Here is a 24,462-nt window from a genome sequence, read left to right as displayed (position 1 = left end):
TAGGTTAGCATCTGCTGAAGTCATCTGGTATGGGGCACATTACATATCGAAAGTGAGTTTGTGATTTGGATAGTGTCCTGTGTTAATTAGATCATGTTTTCTGCTTAGGAATTTCTTTTGTATTGGTCACCCAATAGGTTTCAGAACAAATCCTAGTCAACCTCATAGAGCAAGATGTGAGAAACTTATTTCAAGTACTTGGAATTATCCCAACCCTTAAAAAAAGAGTTATGATAAGAAAAACATTTTCCATGTAAGAACACCTTCTGCTACAAGAGAGGCGTGCCAGTGGATCTGAAGGCAAGTGAAAGACGTTGGCCAAAGAGAGAGTAGGCATGTGTGAAGAGACAGGCTTGGGAGAAGGTTTAAAACTTAAATAGTGGGCTAGGCGCCGCGGCTTACGGTTGTAATCCCAGCACTTTGGGAGGTGGAGGCGGGCGGATCACTTGAAGTCAGGAGTTCGAGACCAGCCTGACCATCATGGTGAAACCCCGTCTCTAAAAGTACAAAAAATACAAAAAAAATTAGCTGGGCATGGTCACGTGCGCCTTTAGTCCCAGCTACATGGGAGGCCAAGCCATGAAAATAGCTCGAACCCTGGAGGTGGAGATTGCAGTGAGCCAAGATCGTGTCATTGCATTCCAGCCTGGGCGACACATCGAGAGTGAAATAGCAAAGGAGTAATGGATTGGGATAAGGGATATAATGGAACAATGTATGAGTACTTGAACAGTTTTTGTATTCTCCATGTTTGATCTGTCCTGTGCATCTGCTCTTTTGATTTTGTCAGTTTTCCTTTTTTTGAGACAGAGTCTTGCTCTGTCACCCAGGCTGGAGTGCAATGGCACGATCTGGGCTCACTGCAACCTCTGCCTCCCAGGTTCCAGCAGTTCTCCTGCCTCAGCCTCCCGAGTATCTGGGATTACAGGTGCTTGCCACCACGCTTGGCTAATTTTTTTTTTTTTTTTTTTTTAGTAGAGACGGGGTTTCACCGTATTGGCCAGGTTGGTCTTGAACTTCTGACCTTGTGTTCCTCCTGCCTCGGACTCCCAAAGTGCTGTGATTACAGGCATGAGCCACTTTTCTAAGCAAAACTACCACATAAGATTAATTTGTGGGTGTCAAAACAGTGCTTGCTTACTGAAGAAATAAGATTTGGTATTCTCATCTGTGAAAGGACTGTAACATTCAGATGAATATTAAATATTTTAGTGAGCTGTTTGTCTACAGCTCTGAAAGAGTTAAGCTATGTTCTGAGCTTACATCCAGCCTCATACTTGTGAGGAAAACAGAAGACAAACATTTCTCTGAGTCTCCACTTTCATCTCTAGAAGTCACTCTACTTCTGGAGTTGCATTTGAGCAAGTCCTTGATCTGCAGGTCTTTGCATGACCTGTCCTTACATTACTGTGACCATTGTGGTATAATATTTACTATTTTACCTTTAGCATTTGATTCATTGATAGACTATCATGTTTCTTATCTCACTTTAACTATTTATATTCCCTCTTTCATCATCTATGATCTTTTATTCTTTTGCCTCTCCAAGTTGGTGATCTTTTCATCTTCCTGTGATTTTTTGCACTTTTCTTTTTGCTTAATTCGCTGACATTGTACGTTTTTGCTTCTGTTTAACTGAAACCTTTTAGGGAATGTAAAGGGACCCTAATGTTCAAGATGTGGTCTTTCTTTGGTACCTAGTACCCAAATGAGAGTTGTGTTTCTTTCTTAAGGGACGGGGGTCTTTGCCATCTTGCCCTGGCTGGTCTTGAACTCCGCGGCCCAAGTGATGCTCCCACCTTGGCCTCCCGAAGTGCTGGGATTACATGTGTGAGCCACCACACCCAGCCTGACAGTTGTATTTCTTTTCTTTTTTTTTTTTTTTTTTTTTGAGACAGAGTCTCTCTCTGTCACCCAGGCTGGAATGCAGTGGTGCTATCTCTGCTCACTGCAAGCTCTGCTTCCCAGGTTCAAGTGATTCTTCTTTCTCAGCCTCCCGAGTAGCTGGGACTACAGGCGTGCACCACCACACCCGGTTAATTTCTGTATTTTTAGTAGAGACAGGGTTTCACCATATTAGCCAGGTTGGTCTTTAACTCCTGACCTCGTGATCGGCCTGTCTCAGCTACCCAAAGTGCTGGGATTACAGGTGTGAGCCACTGTGCCCGGCTGACAGTTGTATTTCCATGTAATGAAGTTGTTGTATGAAGTTGTTTTTTTTGTTGTTGTTGTTTTTTTTTTGAGATGAGTCTCACTGTGTCACCCAGGCTGTAGTGCAGTGGCGTGATTTCGACTCACTGCAACCTCTGCCTCCTGGGTTCAAGTGGTAGCTGGGGTTACAGGCATGTGCCACCATGCTTGGCTAATTTTTTGTATTTTTAGTAGAGACAGGGTTTCACCATGTTGGCCAGGCTGGTCTCAAACTCCTGACCTCAGGCTGATCTGCCTGCCTCAGCCTCCCAAAGTGCTAGGATTACAAGCGTGAGCCACCACACCTGGCCTGAAGTTTTCTTTTACCTGAAGTTTATTTAACATTTATTGCATTCTGGCTGGGTGTGGTGGCTCACGCCTGTAATCCCAGCACTTTGGGAGGCCAAGGTGGGCATCCTAGCCAACATGGTGAAACCCCGTCTCTACTGAAAAAAATACAAAAATTAGCTGGGTGTGGTGGTGCGGTCCTGTAGGCCCAGCTACTCTGGAGGCTGAGGCAGGAGAATCGCTTGAACCAGGGAGGCGGAGATGGCAGTGAGCTGAGATCGCACCACTGCACTGTAGCCAAGAGAGACTCTGTCTCAAAACAACAACAAAACATTTACTGCATTCTAGATTTTGTCTTGGATAACCTTTTTCTCCTTTAATCTCTCAGTTTTGTGTGTGAGTAAACTTTAAATGAAACTTAAAAGTTTTTATTGTATTTGTATTGTAAAATAAGTCCACCTCTTTGTAGTTACTTAACGTTTTACATTTTTTTTTTTTTTTTTTTTGAGACGGAGTCTCGCTCTGCCACCCAGGCTGGAGTGCAGTGGCCGGATCTCAGCTCACTGCAAGCTCCGCCTCCCGGGTTTATGCCATTCTCCTGCCTCAGCCTCCCGAGTAGCTGGGACTACAGGTGCCCGCCACCTCGCCCGGCTAGTTTTTTGTATTTTTTAGTAGAGACGGGGTTTCACCGTGTTAGCCAGGATGGTCTCAATCTCCTGACCTCATGATCCGCCCGTCTCGGCCTCCCAAAGTGCTGGGATTACAGGCTTGAGCCACCGCGCCCGGCCTACGTTTTACATTTAAACTACAAAGTATCTTAATCTCCGAGGTTTCTCATTAAGCTGTTCTCTAGGTAACATTTCTTTTGCCCTTTTATTATCAATTATATAGTTTCCATCCTTCACTAGGCCCTTAGTTTGTTAATGTAACATGAAGCAAAATGGTCAACTTCAAAATATCTTATTTGTTGCCTTCAGGTTGCAGCAGGAGGCTTAAAGCATGTAATTTCTACCCATTAACTGTATGGTGCAAAATAATAAAAATTCCAGCAGGCATAGATAGAAATTAGCCTGGCATAGATAATTACTTTTTTTTTTTTTTTTTTTTTTTGAGACCAAGTCTCACTCTGTTGCCCAGGCTGGAGTGCAATGGGGCGATCTTGGCTCACCACAACCTCCGCCTCCCAGGTTCAAGTGACTCTCCTGCCTCAGCCTCCTGAGTAGCTGGGACTATAGGTGCGTGCCACCATGCCTGGCTAATTTTTTGTGTTTTTAGTAGAAACGGGGTTTCACTATGTTGGCCAGGCTGGTCTCAAACTCCTGGGCTCAAGCTATCCTCCTGCTTCTGCCTCCCCAAGAGCTGGGATTCTAGGCGTGAGCTACCGCGCCTGGCTGATAATTACTTTTACATTAGTCTTCAGCAGGGAGAGATCCAGGAATATATTTTAAGCAGTGGAGCAGTGTAGGGATCTTAGACAACATTGTAGCCTCTTCAAATTCAGATTCTCCTGTAGTATATTCTCAGTAGTTTGTTTGGAAAGAGCTTTCAGAACTATGATTTACTGTTATGTGTAATTATTAAGAGTTGACCTTGTCATTTTAAGAAGTGAAATATCCCTGATTTTCTTTCCTTTGTATATTAATATATTAATATGTCCATAGATGTTTATTGTATATGACTTCATTTTATTTGTTTATTTCATTTTAAAAAGATAATTAAATAGCATGCTACTGAAATTACCAGATAATTTACCAGGACTGTGCTTCATTGCTCCCTTGTATGTTAGCACCTTAAATGTGATAGTGCCAATCCTTTGGGTAGTGTCTCAATATTCCAGTGATTAGTAATTTCCTAATAACACCTTTTTGTTTTCAGAGTCTGTAATTCTTCTAAGACTATGTCAGTAGCTTTCCAATATAGGATATATAGTAACTGAATTTTTAATTGTATTTGAGAGAAGGATACTCAACAGCTATAAGGTCTTACACATTTTTTTTCTGTTTTTGCTTTGTTTGTTTGTTTTTGTTTTTTTTAAGAGACAGAATCTTGCTCTGTTTGTTATGTAGGCTGGAGTGCAGTGGTGCAATTATATAGCTCACTGCAACCTCAAACTTTTTGGCCCAAGTAGTCCTCCTGTCTCAGCCTCCCAAGTAGCTGGGGTTATAGGCCGGCCCATATCACAGTGCTCAGCTGAGAGTTGTAAAATGTTTAAGGTTTCTCAAATTGTCTCTTGTGTTATTACAGAAACCTTTGGAATTTCCTGCTTTCTTTTTTTCTACCACTACATACTTTGGGGATGCACTATATCTTTAGGGATTATTTCTTTGGGACATGGTTATTTAGAAGAACATTGTCATATTAGTGATATGGGAATTTCTTTTGGTTAGTTCTAGAAGAAACCAATGATTTCTATAGTTTGGCTGCCTATTTAGATAGACCCAAATCATAACAGAATTTCGTGTATGAAACATGATTTTATCAGATACACATATATCTAAGTAAACAGCATGAATAGTAAGGTGTTTCTGGATTTTTGAATTTTTTCATCTTTTTTTTTTCATTTTCTATTGCTGCTGCACCAATTAGTGGGTTTTTGAATAGGGGCTAGCAAGTTACATGAACATTGAACTTTTACTCAGTATTTTTCATTTCTTCTACTCAGTACCCAGTCATTCTTGTTTTTCCCCCCTTTCTGGGTGTGGGCCACATTAGTCAGTTCTTCCTTAATTTGCATGTCAATTCTCCTATAAAATGTAGTGCTTTTGTGTGTTTTACAAATATGACTGCTGTTGGGACCTTTTTTAAATGAAATTTTAAATATATAGTATAGCAATGGTTACTTCTTTTCACTACGCTCCTGAAAGTCATGGGAGTCAAAAACTAAATAAGCTGGATCTGGGCATGTGAACTGCCAAGGGACAGTCTAGTCATTTGGAAACTGAAAGTTACCACAAGCAGGTATTGTGAAGTAAATGGAATACTTAAGAAATAGACACTGACATATTCCTACAAACATAAAAGTGATTAGTTGAATTACCTGGGATGTGACTCTAGATCACAAGTGCTGGTTGAAATCTGTTTCATGATTATGATGTTAAAGACTTGTGCTGCTTTCTCAGCACGGTAGTACTGGAGTGCTTTCATCCTGCCCAGCAGTCCTGCCATATAATTGTGAAACTTTTACATCTATTTCGGTATCCCTCCATTCTGCCTAACAGATCAGCTCTGCCAAGTCTCTGAGGAGTAATTTTGCTTTGAGAGAAGCCTTCAGTGGTACTGTTTAAAAATATTGGATGGAGAATAATAAATTCCTTTTTATTTGCCTGCTATGTGCCAAGCATTGTATGTTATCTTTTAATTTTTAGAATAACTCTGAAATGTATGTGGTGCTAGTTTCATTTTACAGGGAAAATAAAGACTGTGAGGTTAGGTAACACAACCAAGGGTAAGAGGAACTCTGGTCTGACTTCAAAGCCCCATTTATTATCCAGCCTCCCTCTTTTTAATTTATTTAATTAATTAATTAATTTATTTATTTTGAGACGGAGTCTTGCTCTGTCGCCCAGGCTGGAGTGCAGTGGTGCGATCTCGTCTCACTGCAAGCTCCGCCTCCGGGGTTCCCACCGTTGTCCTGCCTCGGCCTCCCGAGTAGTGGGAGGTGGCGCCCGTCACCACTCCCGGCTAATTTTTTGTATTTTTAGTAGAAAGAGGGTTTCACCATGTTAGCCAGGATGGTCTCAATCTCCTGACCTCGTGATCCGCCCACCTCGGCCCCCCAAAGTACTGGGATTGCATTCGTGAGCCACCGCGCCTGGCCCAGCCTCCCTCCTTTTAAAAATTCAGTGCTGGGCCAGGCGCGGTAGCTCACGCCTGTAATCCCCGCACTTTGGGAGGCCGAGGCAGGCGGATCATGAGGTCAGGAGTTTGAGACCAGCCGTACCAACATGGTGAAACCCCCATCTCTACTAAAAATTTAAAAAAAAAAAAAATTAGCTGGGGGTAGTGGCGCGCCTGTAGTCCCAGCTACTCAGGAGGCTGAGGCAGGAGAATCGCTTGAATCTGGGAGGCGGAGCTTTCAGTGAGCTGTGATTGAGCCACTGCACTCCAGCCTGGGCGACTGAGTGAGACTACATCTCAAAAAAAAAACAAAACAAAACAAAACCAAAGTTCAGTGCTGACCCCTGTGTGCAAACTGTCTTTGACCAGAACACTAGACAGGTAGGTAGGTATTCAGTAGCTTGTTAAAGCTATGCCTTTAGCAATTGTAGAACCTTGAGAATGTAAGATTTATTTTTGTCTTTGTATCTCTGTTAAAAGGGAAAAGAATAAATAGTTTGTTTCTTTTATTTAACTTAGTTATTTTGAAGATAAGATTATGTGAAATATTTTAAGCTGTACAGGGGAAAATGACTTGGTCAGTCTTGCATGTAACTCACTTTTTTAGCCAATGCAAGTCAGTTTAGCCCATTAAAATTTCATGAATCCCATGTCACTGGGGTCAGTTTTTAGGCACAAGTCTGATAATAACAGTGCTTTATGATGTTTCTCCTCCCACACATACTCTTTTAGCATAATTATTGCAGTGAAAACAATTCCTTATAGTCTCTGGTTGAATTAAGTAAATATTTATATTTTTCTATTAGGCTGAACACATTTATGTGTACTTGGCTCAGTTAAAATAGGGCATGCAGGAATGCATGTGGGGGAGCATGAAGAGGACAGGAATCTGTTACCTAAATTAATATATATTGTTACTATGTTGGATACCCAAAAGTGGTAGTATAAGGTGAACATTGGCCCAGTTAGAGATTTCTCATCTAGAACACAGTATTATTTTCACCTTAGTGACCATGAGCCAGTGAAGAGCAGCTTCTCCAGATCTAGTCCAAACTTGACCTAAGTCTAATGTTCCTCAAAGATTAGGCTCTTATTTTCTGTCTTCAGACTTAGGCCAAAACTTGAGGATTTTACTGGGAAAAAAATCTGCAATGAGGTTGACTTAGAAAATAAGAAAAGAATCCGTGCTCTGTTTTTGAGTCATAAGGATATAGTGTCATCCGGCCGGGCGCAGTGGCTCACACCTGTAATCCTAGCAATTTGGGAGGCTGAGGCGGGTTAATCACCTGAGGTCAGGAGTTTGAGAGAAGCCTGACCAATATGGTTAAACCCCGTCTCTTCTAAAAATACAAAAATTAACCAGGCGTGGTGGTACGTGCCTGTAATCCCAGCTACTCAGGAGGCTGAAGTGGGAGAATCGCTTGAACCCTGGAGGGAGGAGGTTGCAGTGAGCCGAGATCGTGCTGCTGCATTCCAACCTGGGCAACAGAGGGAGACGCTGTCTCAAAAAAAAAAAAAAACATAGGATATAGTGTCATCCATTCACTTCTGACCACAGCTGGAATTGGTCACCATTGAGGCATTATAGTCCTAAACCTAATGGGGTAACTAACATTTCATTACTGTCAACAGCGAGTACCTCACTCTAAAAAACAGTCTTTTATATGTAGTGCCATACAACCCCTTTTGTTCTATGTAAAAGCTGTGTCTGCTACAGCTACTAAAAAGTGAAGGTGCTTGTGATTTTATGATACTTCTTCTGAATGTTTCTAGTAGGAAACTGCTACTGCCCTTTTGCTGTCATGCAGTCTGAGTGAGGGAAGCCATTGCTTTGGCCCAGAAACCTCTCTCCCACACACCTTCGACTAGAAGTTCAGTGCATTCCTTCAACAAAAATACATTGAATGCCCATTACCACCCGATAAGCAAAGGGAATACTGTAATGGACAAGCCATACGCAAGCCCTTACCCTTGTGGAACTTGCATTCTAATGGGGGAGAGGGAGTAGACGTCAAACAATTATATAATCAGTTATTCAATCTCTACAACAAAGGAGAAGTACTGGATGTTATAAAAGAATTTATAATGGGGCATGTAACCTAGAGCATAGTATAGTACAGTGGTTAAGAATGTGTCTTCTGGAGCTATACTGCCTAAATCTGAATCTGGTACCACTTTTCACTAGCTGTAGGATATTGGGCAAGGTATTATCTCTTTGTGCCTCAGTTTCTACATTTGTGAAATAGAGATAGTTATTTTGGTCTTGTTAAGAAAATTAAGTAAGAGGCCAGGAGCTGTGGCTCACGCCAAAGTAATCCCAGTACTTTGGGAAGCTGAGGCCGGCCAATCACTTGAGGCCAGGAGTTCCAGACCAGCCTGGGCAACATGGCGGAACCCCATCTCTACCAAAAATGCAAAACTAGCTGAGCATAGTGGCGTGTGCCTGTTGTCCCAGCTGCTTGGGAGGCTGAAGCAGAGGAATTGCTTGAGCCTGGAAGGCAGAGGTTGCAGTGAGCCGAGATGGTGCCACTGCCCTCCAGCTTGGGTGACAGAATGATACCCTGTCTCAAAAAAAAAAAAAAAAAGAAAGAAAATTAAATATGTTAATACGTTTTCATTGCTTAGAAGAGTGCCTGGCATGTAATGTACATTCAACAATTTTAGCTGTTACTAGTTTGGGAAATCAAGGAAAACTGTTTTCTTTTCTTTTCTTTTCTTTTTTTTTTTTTTTGAGACGGAATCTCACTGTGTTACCCAGGCTGGAGTGCAGTGGCATGATCTTGGCTCACTGCAACCTCTGCTGCCCGGGTTCAAGCAATTCTCCTGCCTCAGCCTCCCGAGTAGCTGGGATTACAGGTGCCTGCCACCGCACCTGGCTAATTTTTGTAGTTTTAGTAGAGACGTGATTTCACCATCTTTTTTTTGAGAAGGAGTCTAGCTCTGTTGCCGGGCTGGAGTGCAGTGGCGTGATCTCGGCTCACTGCAACCTCCACCTCGCAGGTTCAAGTGATTCTCCTACCTCAGCATCCCGAGTAGCTGGGATTACAGGTGCCTGCCACCACGCCCAGCTAATTTTTGTATTTTTAGTAGAGATGGAGTTTCACCATCTTGGCCAGGCTGGTCTCAAACTCCTGACCTCGTGATCCACCCGCCTTGGCCTCCCAAAGTGATGGGATTACAGGTGTGAGCCACTGCGCCCAGCTCACTTTTTTTTTTTTTTTTTTTTGAGACCAAATCCCGCTCTGTCGCCCAGGCTGGAGTGCAGTGGCAAGATTTTGACTCACCGCAACCTCTGCCTCCCAGGTTCAAGCAATTCTCCCACCTCAGCCTCCCGGGTAGCTGGGATTACAGGCGCACACCACCACGCTTGGCTAATTTTTTTAAAAAATTGTTTTTAGTAGAGATGAGGTTTCGCCATATTGTCCAGGCTGGTCTTGAACTCGTGACCTCAGGTGATCCACCTGCCTCAGTCTCCAAAGTGCTGGGATTACGGATGTGAGCCACCACACCCGGCCAGGGTTTCACCATCTTGACCAGGCAGGTCTTGCATCCCTGACCTTATGATCCACCCGGCTCGGCCTCCCGAAGTGCTGGTATTGCAGGCGTGAGCCACTGCACCTGGCCCAACTTTTTGTTGAAATAAGCTCTGAAGGATAAATAAGAATTAAAGTGGAAGAATGGAAGAGAATCAGTTAGAAGGTAATTGCAATAGTCCAGGGAAACGAAGATGGTAAATTGAGCCATCTTTTGAGCCAAAGGGTAATAAAGGCAGAAGTAGATGGATTTGAGGGATATTTAGGAGGTAAAGATGGGAATTTAAAATATTGGGTACGGGTAGTAAGGTAGGTTTCTGGTCTGTGCAACCATGACTGGATAGGAGATGCTGGAGAATGATTACCAGTTTGTGTATGTGCACATGTGGTGGGATGAGGATGGGGGAACTGGAGAGTCTACCAAGAAAAACTATGGAGTAAGCAGAGGGATATACAGATCTAGAGTTCAAAGGTGACATCTTGCCCAGAGATGTGAGAGACATAAGCATATAATTTATTGAAGAAAATAATAATAATTGAGGTGATGTATTGGAATTAGACATCCGTGAAAAGGAAGTATAGAATGAAAAGAAGGCCTAGGACCAAAGTGAACTTCAATTAAGGGGTGGTATAGGAAAAAAGTAGCAAATAAATGGTTTAAAAAAAAAAAACAGTGGTTACATAGATTGAAGGAAAACTTGAAAAGTGTGGTGTCCTGTAAGCCATGGGAAAAAAATACATTTGAGGGTGGGAGTAGTGTTTTTGCAATTTTTATGACCCTTCCTTGGATCCTTTAGAGTGTGAGGTCTCACCACTCAAAATTGGATACTAGTGACATAGAACATCTAGAACAGGCTTAGGCTGACCAAAGCCATTTAGTTGAACATGATCTTCAGACTCTAGAATCTAGAATGTAGCTATTCCTGTTCACCTTAAATTAGATTTAATATAAAGGGAGAGAGAGCTAGAGTGTGCACTCAAGCTCATAGGTATTAGCCAACTGAAGCTAAACTATTTTGGAGGCCATTAATCTAGGTAGTGATCCTCTCTCAGGCTGATTACTATATGCTAGGTACAGATATTGGCAAAAACAACTTCTTTTCCAATTTATCCAACATTTGTCGAGTACCTACTAGGACTTAGCAGTTATGTGTCAGGTACTGTGCCTGTTGTTTCATTAATCCTCATAAATGTCCCTGTAACTTAATACTGTTATCTACTTTATGTAGAGGAATGAGCTAGACTCAGAAAAGTTAATTTTCTTGATGGGACAGAAATTTGAACCCAGGTCCCTTGGACTTCAAAGCTCATTATTCCATGTACAAATGTAAGTAAAATATAAAGTAAAAGATGATTATCCTAAAAGAGGACTACACACAATGCTATGAAAACTCACATGGACAGATTACTTCTGGTTTGACAGTGGAAAGTAGGTATCAGAAAGGCTTTCAATTATTACATCCAGTGGACATTTTAAAGTTCTTATATTGTTGGACATTTTTGCTTTGTTTGATGTAATTGATCACTCTTCCCCTGCAAATCTCTACTCTCTGCTTCTGTGACAACTGCACTCTCTTGTTTCTCTAGCTGTTTTTTCCCTACCTTCTTAAGAAGGCATTATTCTGATTCTTAATTTCTGATGTTTTCCTGGGTTCCTCCTCAGCTTTTCTCACCCCACTAAAAATCTCAGTTGGGTCTCCAGCTAAGTGTTTTCTTTCTTTTTCTTTTTATTTATTTATTTATTTATTTTTTGAGACGGAGTCTCACACTGTCGCCCAGGCTGGACTGCAGTGGCGCAATCTCGACTCACTGCAAGCTCCACCTCCCGGGTTCACGCCATTCTCCTGCCTCAGCCTCCTGAGTAACTGGGACTACAGGCGCCCGCCACCACGCCTGGCTAATTTTTTCTATTTTTAGTAGAGATGGCGTTTCACTGTGTTAGCCAGGATGATCACAATCTCCTGACCTCGTGATCCGCCCACCTCAGCCTCCCAAAGGGCTGGGATTACAGGCGTGAGCCACCGCGCCCGGCTTAGCTAAGTGTTTTCTTTATCCTGCATAGTGTTTAGTTTTCTTAAAAAAATAGTTATTTACAGTCAAAACCTAAAAGATTTTACGTAAAACTCTACATTTCTGGCTTTTGGAAAATCTGAAGTTTTCTTTCAACCTTGGATATGTGTTTCCATTTGGCAGGACTTAATTAGAGGTGAATTGCAGCTACATTCTTTGGAATGGATATGGGTTCTCCAGTTCTTCACAGACATTAACATTCTCGTCTCTCCCAACAATATTTGTGCAGTTGTTCTCTTTCTTCCTTTCTTTCCTTTCTCCCCTCTCCTCCCCTCGCCGCTCCTCTCCTCTCCTCCCTTCTCCTCCCCTCTCTCTTTTCTCCTTTCTGATAGGGTCTGTCACCCAGGCTAGAATGCAGTGTCATGAACTTGGCTCACTGCAGCCTTAAGCAATCCTCCCACCTTAGCCTCCCAAGTAGCTGAGACCACAGCATGTGCCACCATGCCTGGTTCATTTTTTTTTTTAATTTTGTTTTGAGACAGGGTCAGACTCTGTTGCCCAGGCTAAAGTACAGTGGCACAGTCTTGACTCACTGCAACCTCAGCTCCCCGGGCTCAGGCAATCCTCCTGCCTCAGCCCTCAAAACAGCTGGGTCTATAGGCCTGTGTCACACGCCTGGCTAATTTTTGTATTTTTTGTAGAGACAGGGTTTCGCCATGTTGCCCAGGCTGGTCTTGAACCCTTGGGCTTAAGCAATCCGCCTGCCTCCACCTCCCAGTGCTGGGATTACAGGCATGAGCCACTGCACCCGCCCTAATTAAAAACAATTTTTTTTTTTTTGTAGAAATAGTGTCCCTTTGTTACCCAGGCTGATCTCAAACTCCTGGGCTCAAGCAATTCTCCAGCCTTGGCCTCCCAGCCTTGCAGTTTTTCTTATCCTTGGTCTGCTCTTCACATTCACTGGGTAATCTCCACTTTTACAGCTACCATTTAGTTGCTAATAACTATCAAAATCTATCTCCAAGCTGGACTTTTAGACTCATACATCGACCTCCTACTGAATGTCACTACTTAACATACTATAGGCAGCTCATTTTTGATATGGCTAAACTATTCCTCTTTCCCTCTGAACTCCAGGTTCTACTGATTTTTTATCCCCTAAGTGTTTCTGGCTTTGTCGTTTCCCTCCCATTATGATTTTTAAAACTTGATCTTAGCAAAAGGGCAATAAAAAATTCCATCACTATCTTTTGAATCGTATTGCTATAATTTAGGCCCTAATCATTGTGTTAGGATTCTTGGTTGCAAACAACAGGAATCATCTTTTGGCTAACTTTTTTTTTTTTTTTTCTTTGAGCCCCGAGTACGTTTAACCATTGAGGGCCAGGAAACTGACTTTCTTTTGGCTAACTTAAGCAGAAAGAAAATTTATTGGAAGGATATTGAATGGCTCAAAAAAGTAATGGGAATGTTAGAGAACTTGGTTTAAAGAATGGTATGAAATCAAAGGAGGGAAGACCAAAGAGAAGGTCAAGGTCACCACTGACCAGTCTATATAGGATGTTACAGTTGGACTCTAGTGTCTGCCATTGCCAAATATTTTCTAACTGGTTGGTCCTGGGTCTTTGCATTACTCCTGCAAAGTCAAGACTTCCCCAGCAGGAGTATCCACTTCAAGTAGCCTAGGTCATGTGCAGGCATACTTCTTCTTTGCTGGGAAGGGGAGGAGGTGATTGAGCCCTATCTCCCCAGGCTCCATGTGGGAAGATAAGATCCAGCTTTCCATGGAAAATATAGGAAGGGGCCTTTTGGTTGCTGAGCAGAAAAAAAAAAACCCAGCAAATATTCACTATACAACTCCTTTCTGGTCTCTTATAAGAGCCTCCTAACTGCTTCTGTGTCCTGTTTCCTCTCACCCCCTAAAGCCAGAATTAGCTAAACAACATGTAATTCTGATTACGTTATTCCATGTTTCAGTGGCTCCTAATCCACCTGTAAGAAAATGTCTTAAGGCCAGATGTGGTGGCTCAAGCCTGTAATCCCAGCACTTTGGGAGGCCGAGACGGGCGGATCACAAGGTCAGGAGATCGAGACCATCCTGGCTAACATGGTGAAACCCCGTCACTACTAAAAAATACAAAAAACTAGCCGGGCGAGGTGGTGGGCGCCTGTAGTCCCAGCTACTCGGGAGGCTGAGGCAGGAGAATGGCATAAACCCGGGAGGCGGAGCTTGCAGTGAGCTGAGATCCAGCCACTGCAGTCCAGCCTGGGCGACAGAGCGAGACTCCGTCTCAAAAAAAAAAAAGAAAAAAAAAAAGAAAATGCCTTAATATGTTATTCAAGGCTCTCCACGCTCTGGCCCTTACCTATCCCTTCAACTTCATCTCCATCCAGTTCCTTCTTTGCGATTTACACTTTAGCAAGGCTGAACTACAGAACTAGAGTTTCCTGTACATGTCTCATGCTGTTTCTCATTGCTATGCTTTGTTTTGCCTTCCCTCTTACTGTCCCTGTTGCCTGAATATCCCTTTCTTACAGCCCACCTTTCCCTTCCACTTGGTAACCTTTCTTCATTGTTTAAGAAACTACTTTCTTGGCTGGACGCAGTGGCTCACGCCTGTATTCCCAACGCTTTGGAAGGCTGAGGCGGGTGGAACACCTGAGGTCAGGAGTTCGAGACCAGCCTGGCCAACATGGTGAAACCTCATCTCTACTAAAAATACAGAAATTAGCTGGGCATGGTGGTGGACACCTGTAATTCCAGCTACTCAGGAGGCTGAGGCAGGAGAATCGCTTGAACCCAGGAGGCAGAGGTTGTGGTGAGCCAAGATCGTACCACTGCACTCCAGCCTAGGCAACAGAGTGAGACTCCTTCCCAAGAAAAAAAACCCGACAACATAAAAAAGAAACTACTAAGCCCCTGCTGGTCTTATTGAATGTATCACCTTGTATTATAATTGTTTTTATTTGTCACTATTGTCATACTGCCTACTCTTTACCAACTCTTCCCACATACATACACAAATGAACTCTTACTTACTGTGAGTTGAGGGTAGGGATTATGTCTTATTTGTTTTTGGATTCCTAATACTAGCAGATTACTTAGCATGTTACGTACTCAATACATATTGAAGTAATAAATTAAGAGGCATTTGATGTTGAACTTAGAGGATAGTAAGTAAGATTTTGGTAATGCAAAGAAAGAAAGATGTGTGTAATTTGAAGGCAGCAATATTAGGCTCAGATTAGAAAAAACACGACAATAGTAATTTGTCTTTTTTTGGCTAGCAAGTATATGTAGACGAATAGTGGAAAATAAGACTGGAAAGATAAGATGTTGTCTTAAGTAATTGGGAGCCTTTGAAAATTTTCAAGCACGAGTCTGATTTGGCCATTCTGTGTTTTAGGATATTAATCTGGTTGCAGAATGGATTAGTAGGGTGAGTAGAGAGATTATTTATGAGGCTTTTCTCTTATACAAGCAACTACATAAGTAAGGGAGATGGCAGCAGAAATAGGAGTCAGATGTATGAATCCTAACTTCCACTTAGTTTCATAGTCAAACATTCAACTCTCTAAGCCTCAGTTTTCTCATTATACACTAAGAAGGTTGACAGAGTCTTTGGCAGCTCCAAAATCTTTGTTATATATTGTAAGAGAATAAGTGACACTTGGCAAATGATTGGATGGTGGCTACAGGGGGAAGTTATAGAGACTGTTGAGGTTTTGAGCCACAGTGAATGGGAAAACAGTATTGCTGTTTACAGGAGTGGTAATTAGGTGTTTTTAGCGACAGTGGTAATGCTAGGATCTTTAAAAATAGGAGATCTAAAGCAAGTTGATTTACCTAATTTGTGTCCTTAGAGTATAAGAAAATAGGATTTCAATGTTGAGGATACTGTCAGAGAAAACTAATGATCAGGAGATAAGCCGCCCCCCCCCCCCTTTTTTTTCTTTTTTGAGACATTGTCCCACTCTGTTGCTCAGGCTGGAGTGCATTGGCATGATCTTGGCTCACTGCTGGATTCAAGCAATCCTCGTGCCTCACCCTCCCCAGTAGCTGGGACTACACGTGGGTGCCACCACTCCCAGCCAGTTTTTGTATTTTTAATAGAGATGGGGTTTCACTATGTTGGCCAAGCTGATCTCAAACTCCTGGCCTCGAGTGATCTGCCCACCTTGGCCTCCCAAAATGCTGAGATTACAGGTGTGAGCCACTGCACCTGGCCTTTTTTTGCTCTTTTTTTTTTTTTGGAGACAGAGTCTCACTCTGTCACCAGGCTGGAGTGCAGTGGCATGATCTCGGCTCACTGCAACCTCTGCCTCCTGGGTTCAAGTGACTCTCCTGCCTCAGCTTCCCAAGCAGCTGGGACTACAGGCGAATGCCACCACGCCCAGTAATTTCTGTATTTTTAGTAGAGATGGAGTTTCACCATGTTGACCAGGATGGTCTAGATCTCTTGATCTCGTGGTCTGCCCACCTCGCTCTCCCAAAGTGCTGGGATTACAGGTGTGAGCCACTGCGCCTGGCATCTTTCTTAATTTTTTTTTTTTTTTTTTTAAAGAGACTAGGTCTTACTATAATGCCCAGGCTGGTCTCAAACTCCTGGGTACCAGCAATCTGCCCACCTCGGCCTCCCAAAGTGCTGAGATTGCAGGCATGAGCCACCACCACACCTGGCCAAACTGCTCTTTTTAATAACAGTGTACTTACTGGGCGTGATGGCTTACGCCTGTAATCCCAGCACTTTGGGAGGCTGGGGTGGGTGGATCACTTGAGGTCAGGAGTTCGAGACCAGCCTAGCCAACATAGTGAAACCCTGTCTCTACTAAAAATACAAAAATTAGCTGGGTGTGGTGGCAGGCGCCTGTAATCCCAGCTACTCGGGAGGCTGAGGCAAGAGAATCGCTTGAACATGGGAGGTGGAGGTTGCAGTGAGCCAAGATTGCACCACTACACTCCAGCCTGGGCAACAGAGTGAGGCTCTGTCTCAAAAAAGAAAAAAAAAAAAAGTGTGGTGGATTTAAGCTTGGACACCATCATTCTGGGGTTGACTAGTCTCACTGGGAACTAGAGTGATTTCAAGTGACATCGCAAAGTGGACACTGATTAAAAGGTCAAATGGGCTGAGTTTCAAGAAATGGGAGAACAGGAAACCGAGTTTAGAGGGTAAGGAGTGTTTGTTTCGAGGGGGCTAAGGGTTGGGAATTGTTAGAGGGCCCCAGGAATTACTGTCTAAAAAGTCATATTGGTATCGAAGGGTCGGAGTGTCAAAAATGCGGCAGCCTTATGTGTTGTGGCAGAAAGAGTGCTTTAAAAGGCCCCATATTCCAACTGGGCTGACTCCCACGATGGAGGGAAGAAGATTTGGCCCCTTTCATTAGGTAGTGGGATACAGTGTAGTCACTACAGGAGAGGGGTTGACAGGGCTGCTGGAAGGCCGGGGATTCAGAGGGAGGCGGAGCTGGCCTAGCGCGGAACCCTCCCTCCCAAGTTTATACTCTTTAGGGTGAAGAATACAGTGTGGATGGTAGGGAATTTAATCCCCAGGACTGGTTTCGCGTACTATGAGACTGTTCCTCTGGCCAGCCCCTTTTTTTCAAGCAAGCTGCAGGCTTCGCCTCGGCCCTAGAAACCGGATAGGCCTCTCCGTGCGCTCTCAACCTAACCTGCGGAGGAGGGGGAAGGGAGCTCCTCGTAGTCCCGCCCTTTGCGTTGCTTTGCGTCTTCTCGCCTTTGGTGACTGGCAGTGCACTCTAGCCAATGATGGCGCGGGGCGGGCAGGAGCATCAAGTTAGGTTGCACAGGAGGAGGGGGAACTGGTGCTGGAGAGACAGGGAGAGGGGCGAACCGGCCCCCCACAGCCGCTGCAGGTAAAGCCACCTCTCTCCTCCACTGGGGTGAGGCACGGCTCCTTTTCTCCTTCAGGGCTTGTCGGGCTTCTCAGCCTGCAGCTTCCGCCCTAACATTGCTCCTACCCCGGGCATCCACACCCCCCACCCCCCGCATCTTCCCGTCTTGGCCATCCCCACCCTGGAGGGCACCCCCGCTAGCTCCTTACCTCAAGTGCATGTACCTAATTTCCATTTTGGGGTCTCCAGTTACCAGAAATCTTCCGCCTCTGCTCTATGGACCTTACTGGCACCAACCCCGGCAGTATGAGCAGGTAATGTACCCGGGTCCCCCCCACCCCCACCCCAGTCGCGTTTTCCTCTCCATCAACCCCTCACTTCCTCACCTCGCCCTTTCCCTTTTTTCATTTGAGTAGAGTCTCTGTAGTTTCTTCTTTACCCCCTGAAAATACATGTCTTTAGCTTTCGTAGTTGTCTATTTTGCTTTTCCGATTTATTAACAAGGTCTTACTTTACCAGCCTTATTTTCCCCCAAATGACCATACCCTTGATTGAGGTGTGAGTGCTTTCTCTTTCAGTAATTGGAAAACAAAAACAGAGTAGCCACACATTTGGCAGTGAGAATGGTGAAGATAGAGAAAATGGCCTAGGATCTTGATCTACTTAGGAAATCTGAGTGGCTCCAATTTGGTCCTATGTCTTTCCATCCTGATCCTTTACTGACCCTAAATTGTGATTGCATTCACTTTGGGTGTTTATTTTTCATTTCTGTATAAGATTTGAGACCCTTAGTGTCTCACAAATGTCTTCATGGTACAGTTTTAAAATACTTTCCTTTTAAAATTATGTTGGTGATTTTCATTTTAGCCGTTTGGATTATTTTATTTTCAAGATATTTCTCATTTAAATTAAGCTGCTTCTACCCATCTTATGTTTCAGTAACATGTACTTATGTCTCTCTGCAACTGATCTTGAAAGGATACAGTTTCCAACAACAAGATTTATACTTTGAAGTAAATAAAATAGTTTATTCTTTTCCGAACCTTTGAGCAGCTAGAGGTTAAGTGGTCATGAGTGGTACTTTCTAAAAGTGCACATTACAGAAAGAGGTCAGCATTGCTCAATACTGCATTCGTTCATTGTCTTCTAAGAGGTTGTCACTACAGAGAAATCTATAAGTGGGCAATAGATATCTGTAGCTCATTTTACATAATTTTATCTATTAGATGACTGAACTAATCTCTTCTAGTGTTTCTCATCCCTCATAAACAGTAAATTATGATAAACTCCTTTTGAGAGGCTATAGGAAATCTTATCCCATCCCAAAGATATTGGTAACTCTGCCAAGCCAGGAATGTTTCTTTCTCTGCCCCCTACTCCTCACATGTGTCTTTTACAGATCTTCACTGGCCAAGAAGGCTTTATCCAGTGTTAATAAATATAAATAGCCTAAACAATGAGATGTAGTTTTTTCACTTGATAAATATAAAATTATAATGCTGAATGCACCTTTAAGAACTGCACATTTATCTCCACCCTCAGTTTCCACAAGCCCTTCTTAAGGACCTTAGTCTCCATCCCCTGGTTGAGAATCACTGCTTTGTTGAAAGGTATGGACAGATCGAGATGGAAAAATATAGGGTAGAATTAAAACAAAATACTTTCTTATAGGACAGGCAGTTTATTATAGAAATGGGCAAGGTTGAGGAATAATGTAGAATGAGAATGAGAGACTTGGGACTCTAGATTTCCAAAAAAAATCAAGAACTGTATTAAAGGTGGTAAAGCTGCAGAAGAACATCAGTTTACCTGTCTCAAGGGGAAGCAGTAGTTTCACCTTCAAGAAGGAGATAAAATGAAGGGCTATGCTGGCATATATAATAAAGTATTTTTCTACAGGTTATTGGTTTGTTATTTGGCGATTCTAGATAGATGGCCTTGGATTTTAACCTTAACTGACTAGTTTGTTACTTTTCCCTTCCACTGCCATTCCTCACCCCCAACATGCCCTCCAAGATTTCTGTCATGATTCTGGTCATTAGTTTGTAATTATGGAAAGTGACTAAGTACGACCACTAAATTTTGTCTTTTCTTTTGAGCACATACATGTGTTTCTCTTTTGGGGGAATGGTGCGCCAAGACTGGCTTTTCATTCTTAATGTGATAAAAGTTGGTATGACTTATTTATCTAGGCAGTTACTTTGCCTTGAAACCCACTTAACATCTGTTCATTTTTGCTACTAGGGTTTGAATCAAGGAAAGAGAATTCATGAGATGGATGAGAGGATTCATGAGATGGATGAGCTTGGTAGAATAAATAAGCCATTTGTGGATATAGCCAGAGTAACCCACAAATAGTAGTAGAAGGAGGGTTAAAAAAAGTTAGATGTATGTTGGGAGAAGGTTTAATCTTGTAAGACTCAAGGACAGTTTAAAGATGGGAGCTAGAAAAGAAGTAGGAGACTAGGATAAAAATATGAGATGAATTGGGTCAGTATAGGTGAGATGATGGGACTGAGAAGTAATGATACTTGGTGGCAAGATTTTTAAATTATTAGGCATAGACCGAAGTAGGAGAAGCAGAAATTTGGTTCGAAAATTGGGAAGGGAGAGATAAATGATAATGCATTGATCTTTAAAAAGCTTATACTAAGTAATATGGGGGTAAGGAGATTCATCAGAAACCATTAGCCTCGTTTCTCCTATTTAAAAAAAAAATCTAGGCCTAAAATTGGATCATTATGGGGGAAAGGAAGAGCATTAGAATTAACAAATAGCAAGGAATCATGGAAGTAACAAAATACTCCGTGGAAGAAGGAGCAGGCTATAAACTATTTGCAACATAAACTTCTATTTAGTAGAAACTTTCGGTGTGGTGGCTCAGGCCTATAATCCCAGCACTTTGGGATGCTGAGGTGGATGGATCACCTGAGGTCGGGAGTTTGAGACCAGCCTGACCAACATGGAGAAAATCTGTCTCTACTAAAAATACAAAATTAGCCGAGCGTGGTGACGCAGGCCTGTAATCCCACCTATTCGGGAGGCTGAGGCAGGAGAATCGCTTGAACCCAGGAGGTGGAGGTTGCGGTGAACTGAGATCGCACCATTGCACTCCATCCTGGGCAACAGGAGCGAAACTCTGTCTTGAAAAAAAAAAGAAAAGAAACTTTCACTGTTGTTTTTATATTACTCTTAGCTGTAGATACTTTAACTTCTGATGGTGAATAGAGAATGAAAGATAATTGGTGCCAAAGTAGGTATACTGGAAAAAAGTTGATGATAATGGGGAGGAAATTTATTAATATCAAGTTATTGAGTAGGTTTTCGTTAAATCAGGAAACATTCATAACTTTTCCGATTGCCATTTTGAGTAATTTGGAGGCAAATATTAGATATGAGAGGCTGGAATGAGCTGATGGAATAGCCTAGCCAGGAATGGGAGATGGTATGGATCTTGGGTTGAGATATGAAAAGTATACAATTACTAAAGCAAGGAAGATCTTGTTTAACATTGTTGGAGCTACCATGTATACTTTGTAATTTTGACTCATGTGTTTATTCTCTTTGTCTGTGTTGGAGTATCTGATCTATTAACCCATATTATATTGTTTTATAATGATAAGTGAGATGGGTTGGAAAGGAAAAAAACATAGCATGGGGGGTTTTATGGAAAAGTCTCCTTCAGTCAGGACTGTGTCCCTGAAATTTCTTATCTGGTGTCTTCCAAAAGTTAGGAGAAATGGTCTTACCAAGCAAGACTTTCCTGTATTGTCAAATATTGTCATCATATACAAAGAACAGATATTTCTTTTCCATATATTTGGGTTATATGGTGACATACTTCCCTGTCTTTGATAGCTTTTCCTTTTTCCACTAGTTTCATGAACTTAAAACCCTAGGCATGGATTTTGTAAACCTACTTTCAGCCATTCATAAGACACGTTTTCAAGATAGGAAGCTTTTTACCATCTCATGTTAGAATCAAAGAAGACCATTTAGTTTCTGTGAGGATCAAATGGTTTACTCCAGATAATGCAAGCAAGTATAATTCATTAACTGTTTTTTGATTAGCTACTATATGTGCTATGTCCTGCTGGTTCTTTAGGGATCCACAGACAAATAAGACATAGTCCCCATCATCCAAGAACTTTCTCCTAGAGAAAGAGGAGCTGGGCCATGGTACAGGGTTGTGGAGAGTGTACATTGCATACATTCATAACCAACTTTTATATATTTAGTATGGCAATTTTCCAAGCATCTTGAGAAGTAGGCAACTTTTTACAATTTGCACAAAGTAACCATTTGGGCCTTCAGAGGATATAGACAGACTTAGGTCATTATAATAAAATATTAAATGTAAGTGCTTTAAATAAGGTATAAACAATGGTGTGGGTATTCAAGTCATCACAAGTTGCTCAATTGTTAAAGGGTCAGAGGTTCAGGGCTCACTTAATGGATTCGAAGACCTTTGAGGGTTGGTAGGATTTTAGCTGCGAGAGATTATTGGCGTTGGGATGGAGAGGACGTGTTCCAGGCAGGAAGTACAGCATCATAAGCAAAGTCACACAGGTAGGAATCGCATTAAGGGAATTGTGTAGTCTAGTTGGACTGGAATGTAAGATACATATAAGAGATGGTAAGAGAGGAAGTTGGGAATGTAAATTGGAAACAAAATGTGGAATCCTTTGCAATTGACATTTTTTATCTTAAATATGAGAAAGGTTTCTTGAGAGGGAACTTGAGAACAAAAACCCTATTATAGATTAATATGTTAACTATAATGAAGGTTGCAAAACTTCCTGGGTAAAATTGTATAATCAGCTTGGTGAGATTGTACTATGAGCCTTGGTTAAAGATGGTTATTTTTGCCAATAGTAAGTAAAAATATATAAAACACAAGAAATATTTATAAAATAGAATATATCCAGAAACCTTTATCTGTAGAGTCACTGTAATTCTTGTGTCATATTTTTGAGTTCTACTAACTTAAAAACTGAAAATAGAAGGTAAATGAATTTAAATTTTATCTTTACCAAAGAATAATAATCAAACAGAGAGAGACAGCCATATGCTCTTGACAGACAGAATCTTTAAAGTTTGTAGGTGTAAGTGCCCAAGAGGGGGTTGTTGTTATTTTTCTCTTTTAGTTTTAGTTTTGAAGCAGAAATATGAGTGTTCTTTCTGCTGTATGTCCGTCCTCAGATTTCCTCACATTTCCCTCTTATATTCATGCTATTTGATATTAAGAAAGTACCTTAGAAGGAAAAATTTTCTGAGATCACCAACTTTGCTTATTTTTCATTTGTATTTGTATTCCTACAACAGGAGTTCCACCATCTTCCTCTGAAGACCTAGCCATCTTGCTCCATGAAGGTCAGGACAATCTGACATGCACTTGTTTCTTGCCTCTATACTTGAAGAGTAGTCCTCTTACATTGTGTACATTTTTTTCTTAATAGGGGAGGGGAGGGGAGAGCCAGTACCCCCCCTCCCCTTCCCTCCCTAGACCTTGGAGAAATACCCTCCATTACTTTCCCAAGATGGCAGACCCCATCATGGATCTGTTTGATGACCCAAATTTATTTGGCCTGGACTCTCTGACTGATGACAGCTTTAATCAGGTCACACAAGACCCCATTGAGGAAGCCCTTGGACTGCCAAGCTCTCTGGACTCCTTGGATCAGATGAACCAGGATGGTGGAGGTGGTGATGTGGGGAATTCATCAGCAAGTGAACTGGTCCCTCCACCAGAGGAAACAGCTCCCACAGAACTTCCCAAAGAATCCACAGCTCCAGCTCCAGAATCCATAACCTTGCATGATTATACCACTCAGCCTGCCAGCCAGGAGCAGCCAGCCCAACCTGTCTTACAGACATCGACGCCAACATCAGGACTTTTGCAGGTCTCCAAGAGCCAGGAGATCCTGAGCCAAGGGAATCCTTTCATGGGTGTCTCTGCCACAGCTGTCTCCTCCAGTAGTGCTGGAGGGCAGCCACCTCAGTCAGCCCCTAAGATTGTTATCCTTAAGGCCCCACCGAGCTCCTCAGTCACTGGTGCCCATGTGGCACAAATTCAGGCCCAAGGTATCACCAGCACAGCTCAGCCCCTGGTGGCAGGCACAGCCAATGGTGGAAAAGTCACTTTTACCAAAGTGCTAACCGGCACACCCCTTCGACCAGGTGTTTCCATTGTCTCTGGTAATACAGTGTTGGCCGCCAAGGTCCCTGGGAACCAGGCTGCTGTTCAGCGCATTGTCCAGCCCAGCCGACCAGTAAAGCAGCTGGTCCTCCAGCCAGTTAAGGGTCCAGCTCCTGCTGGAAACCCTGGGGCCACAGGGCCCCCACTGAAGCCTGCAGTTACACTGACCTCTACACCTACCCAGGTGACTTGAGTGAAAGGGGGAGGTGAATTTTGGTTTCATAGAGGGCCCAGCAACTCTTTGAGAGAGAGCGAGCGCATGAGAGCTTTCTCTGGGAAAGCCTATTTAAATTCCATCTTTGCTTTTTATTAGTTAGTGTGACAGCCACATACTTAGTACTTGCTAGGTGGAAGCAGTTAATGTTAACAAGTACTTGCTAGGTGGAAGCAGTTAATGTTAACATATTTTTTGAGCTCTTACTACATGTTTACATTGTACCTAGCTGGTGCTAAATAAGACAAACACAGTCCCTGTCCTTACAGAGCTCACCGTCTGCCAGGAAAGACAGATATTAAGCAACAGTTCACAATAATTGTGTGATAAAGTTTTAT

The 24,462-nt window shown here is 42.6% G+C and overlaps 1 protein-coding gene and 1 long non-coding RNA gene across 16 annotated transcripts in view; one reads left to right on the top strand and one right to left on the bottom strand.

The window, feature by feature from the left end:
* The window catches only part of CHD8 (chromodomain helicase DNA binding protein 8), a 67,988-nt gene that overhangs the window by 1,092 nt on the left and 42,434 nt on the right, over window positions 1-24,462 (top strand). For 3 of the 15 annotated variants that reach the window (XM_077940585.1, XM_077940583.1, XM_077940580.1), the window contains exons 1-3: window positions 17,651-17,732; window positions 17,961-18,025; window positions 23,037-23,084. In XM_077940585.1, coding sequence (XP_077796711.1) covers window positions 23,079-23,084 — 6 coding nt within the window. In that variant the 5' untranslated portion in view covers window positions 17,651-17,732; window positions 17,961-18,025; window positions 23,037-23,078. Of the gene's footprint in view, window positions 1-17,650; window positions 17,733-17,960; window positions 18,026-23,036; window positions 23,133-23,191; window positions 24,095-24,462 lie in introns of those variants that run through there. The other 12 variants (XM_077940586.1, XM_077940584.1, XM_015143251.3 and 9 more) reach the window with 8 other exon arrangements.
* On the bottom strand, window positions 9,863-18,035 carry LOC144330163 (uncharacterized). The gene is made up of 2 exons (XR_013396079.1): window positions 17,921-18,035; window positions 9,863-9,961 (listed from the first exon to the last, which is right to left on the bottom strand). It is a non-coding gene; the product is annotated as an uncharacterized LOC144330163 (long non-coding RNA).

This window comes from Macaca mulatta, chromosome 7 (genome assembly GCF_049350105.2).
Source record: "Macaca mulatta isolate MMU2019108-1 chromosome 7, T2T-MMU8v2.0, whole genome shotgun sequence".
Classification (NCBI taxonomy): domain Eukaryota; kingdom Metazoa; phylum Chordata; class Mammalia; order Primates; family Cercopithecidae; genus Macaca; species Macaca mulatta.
The sequence above is the reverse complement of the archived record's forward strand: the minus strand, read 5'-3'. Positions and strand labels throughout refer to the sequence as shown.